Here is a 3,631-nt window from a genome sequence, read left to right on the forward strand (position 1 = left end):
ATACCCTTGTTGTTTTCCTTTTTTTTTTTTTTTTTTTTTTTAACCATGGATGCATTGGAGTGCTAAATACTTTGGCTTTGCTTTTTCTGTGTCAGCTTTTCCTTTCATTATTACCAGTCCCTTTTAAATTGCTTTAACGCTTTTATAATACTGGGTTTTATTAGAATTCCAGTTTTAGGGATTGCTGAAAGATTTTGTGTTCTGCGTATTTAATCATAACAGTTGTCACACAATCATTGTATTTATATATTTTAAAGGTGAAAAAGTGTTGCAGCATGACGAATTTACTCGAGATTTGTTTAGATTTTTGCAGCTGCTTTGTGAAGGGCATAACAACGGTGAGTGAACTGAATTAATTTTGGGGAAAATGTGTGATGAGTCTGTTCTTAAATGGAAGAGAATTGAAATTATTTTAATGGGGTTTTTTTTCCTCTAATTAATTTAGGTTTCTGAGGGGAAACTGGCATGCCAACAATCTTTGCACATTGTTCAGTTTGCAGAGTTGAATTTGAATTTTTAAGTCTTAATTTAATTTTAGTTTTTATGCCGATCATTAATAGTAAAACTTGCTGCAAGCCATGTGGACAAGCATTCTTCAGCTGTATTTACATTGTGTTCTACTGTAGCTCAGTTTCCACCACGTAAGCATCTGTACCCAACAAGGCACTTAAGAAGAATGTATTCTCCATGTCTCCATAAAAATATGAAAATAACTTCGTAATTTTTGTGCCTTTATATACTAAACAAGTGCAAATCACTTCTTATTTCAGATTTTCAAAATTACCTACGTACTCAGATGGGCAACACCACAACAGTGAATATTATCATTAGTACAGTTGACTATCTCTTGCGTCTTCAGGTGAGGAAAAAACAGGCTGAAATGGGGTATAATGTATTTTTACCTTTTCTTCATTTTTATAAATGCACATTTTACTGGAATCAAATGTGGAAATTCTCTCTTCACGGGTGTCTAAAATAAAGAATTCTGATTTAATTTATTGCATCTCTTCTTTCTGTTAAAAACAGATGACATTTCAGAATTCTGAGTGAAACCAGATATTTGTTAATTTATTCAAATTGTTCACTTCTGCAGGGAGATAGTTAGAAAAATACGCAAAAAGTTATCGTATATTGACACAGAAATACTAAATTTCACCTGCAGCTGATTCAACTCTTGGTGATACAAACGCAGGCACTAAAAGCTACATATAGAATCCAGAATTAGAAAATATAACATTGTTGGTTCTTTCTTAGGAATCGATCAGTGACTTCTATTGGTACTATTCAGGAAAGGATGTCATCGATGAATCGGGACAACGTAACTTCTCTAAAGCTTTGGCTGTCACCAAACAAATATTCAATTCCCTTACAGAATATATCCAGGTAAACAAAACATTTTGCTGCAGGTACTAACAGCGAAGTTCTATGATTACACTCCCTTATCATGCCCTAACATAAATCTGTAAATAATTGTGCTTTATTTTTCCTTAATTTCGATAAAGTTACATGGAATCACTGGCCCAGTGTAAAATTAATACTCAAACAGTTGACTGGCTGCGTATTTAATGTGATACAGCCTGCTATTTATGCACTGGATACCAAAGAAACCTTGGAAGGCTTGCTTGTGTAGCTTCCTTGAAGCATGAAGTTTCCTTTTTTTATTATTTTTTCAGTGAGAACACTTAAAAAGGCAAATTGGTTTATTTGTTTTGTTTTGCTTTATTTTATATAAATATTTATATTTTATTTATTTGTGTAAATGAAAATAGTGTTTTTCTTTTTTTTTTTTAGGGCCCTTGCATAGGTAATCAACAGAGTCTGGCTCATAGCAGGCTGTGGGATGCAGTTGTTGGCTTTCTTCATGTCTTTGCCAATATGCAGATGAAACTTTCACAGGTATTTTCAGTAATCAAGGAATCCTTCTGTACATATGTTTATAAATTACTGTCACGTGAATGTTGAAAGCTGTAAAGCAGTTTACGATGTGGTGATGATACTCATTGGTTGTGCCTAGGCCTATTGTAATGTAGAGCTCCAAGACTGAACCTGGGAGGACTGGCCTCTTCATATCACTCCTTTCAGCATTAATCATCACTGTGCACTCACCTTTTCTAATGGTGGTTCCAACTCAATTATACCTTTCTGAGAATGAAGGTGGCAGTTTGTTCCCTTCTCCTGATGATCTGTCAGAGCAGGAGAACCATTAACAGCATGGTGCCCATGTTACAGCAAAGTAGGGCAAGAGAAAAGAAAAGCCAGGAAAGATTCAAAGAGGGAGGGAATGTGACAGTCAGTCAACTTGTCCAGTTAATTCATCACAGGCACCGAGCAGGAGGGCAACAGGACGCAGTGTTCGTTTCACTGCGCGGGGCACTGTCCAGTCCCACCCCTCTTCACAGTTTCAGGCTTCTATGTTCTTTTGTGACTTCTGCTTACTGTACCCCTACACTCAAGCCATTACGCGCTGGATGCCACAGTGCAGAGTCATCTCTTTACTTTTTACTCTTACCCATCCTCGGATTTGCTCATAAAATTTTTTCCTGCCCTACAGAAATAAATCAGAATTTTGAGGATACTCAACAGTTGGTAGGTCCTTAATGTCAGTCACAAACCCACGTTGGATTTATCATGTTCTGTAGTTAAACTAAACAGTTCTACTTCTCTGTGAGTGGTAGTGCATTAAATATTCCCTGTGAAGTGAGAAAGGATGTATTCTTTCTGAGATGAATACTATCAGATCTGTAGAGTAACCAATTTTGTGAGTTTCTGCTGTTCTTATCTGCACTTGGGTACTCCTTAATGCTTTATTAAAGCTTATCTTTATGGTATTATCTGCTGTAAGTAAGTTACCCTCGTATTGTATAAGACTCCTGATAGGAATCGTAATAAAATGACAATGAAATGTTGCTGAAGAATGTGAACTACAGTTAGATGACATCCTGCATGCTGTTATTTTTCAAATGTATTTAGTTTTTCAGATAAATATAAGGAAAAATCAACCTTCTACTCCACATTCTTTTTGTAGGACTCTGCTCAGATTGAATTGCTTAAAGAACTACTAGATCTGCTAAAGGATATGGTAGTGATGCTCTTGTCACTGCTTGAAGGTAGGACCTATTTTTCTTTATGGTCAAATATGATTATCTCAGCTTCATAACATGAAGCATGATAAATACGTTAATCTTTCTAAACTGTTTCTTCAATGCCTTCATGCAATGTCAGGAAAACCCCTCATATTTATTTAACAATTATTCTGGAATATACGTAGTCATGAAAAAGAGGGCTACTACAGAAAAGCACGTTGAAAGAAAAACTACAAAGACTTAAGAAGAGTTTTGTCTGTTCTCAGCATAATATGAAATTTCCTTATTTAAAAGGTAGTGATGCCAAATAACTTCCTGTTTTAACACCCTATTTAGGTAACGTTGTAAATGGAACTATTGGAAAACAAATGGTAGACACACTTGTAGAATCATCTAGCAATGTAGAAATGATTTTGAAGTTCTTTGACATGTTCCTCAAGTTAAAAGACCTGACCAACTCCGATGCTTTCAAAGAGTACGACCCGGACGGTAAAGGCATCATTTCAAAGAAGGAATTCCAGAAATCAATGGAGGCTCAAAAACAATAC

General features: G+C 35.6%; 1 protein-coding gene across 1 annotated transcript in view; it reads left to right on the forward strand.

The window, feature by feature from the left end:
- Positions 1-3,631, forward strand: part of RYR3 (ryanodine receptor 3) — a gene marked incomplete at both ends in the record, with an annotated part of 117,924 nt that overhangs the window by 113,093 nt on the left and 1,200 nt on the right. The window contains 6 exons of the mRNA XM_010139358.1: positions 258-338; positions 771-859; positions 1,255-1,383; positions 1,792-1,896; positions 3,026-3,107; positions 3,420-3,631. Coding sequence (XP_010137660.1) covers positions 258-338; positions 771-859; positions 1,255-1,383; positions 1,792-1,896; positions 3,026-3,107; positions 3,420-3,631 — 698 coding nt within the window. The remainder of the gene's footprint in view (positions 1-257; positions 339-770; positions 860-1,254; positions 1,384-1,791; positions 1,897-3,025; positions 3,108-3,419) is intronic.

This window comes from Buceros rhinoceros, unplaced genomic scaffold, assembly GCF_000710305.1.
Source record: "Buceros rhinoceros silvestris isolate BGI_N320 unplaced genomic scaffold, ASM71030v1 scaffold15077, whole genome shotgun sequence".
NCBI lineage: Eukaryota > Metazoa > Chordata > Aves > Bucerotiformes > Bucerotidae > Buceros > Buceros rhinoceros.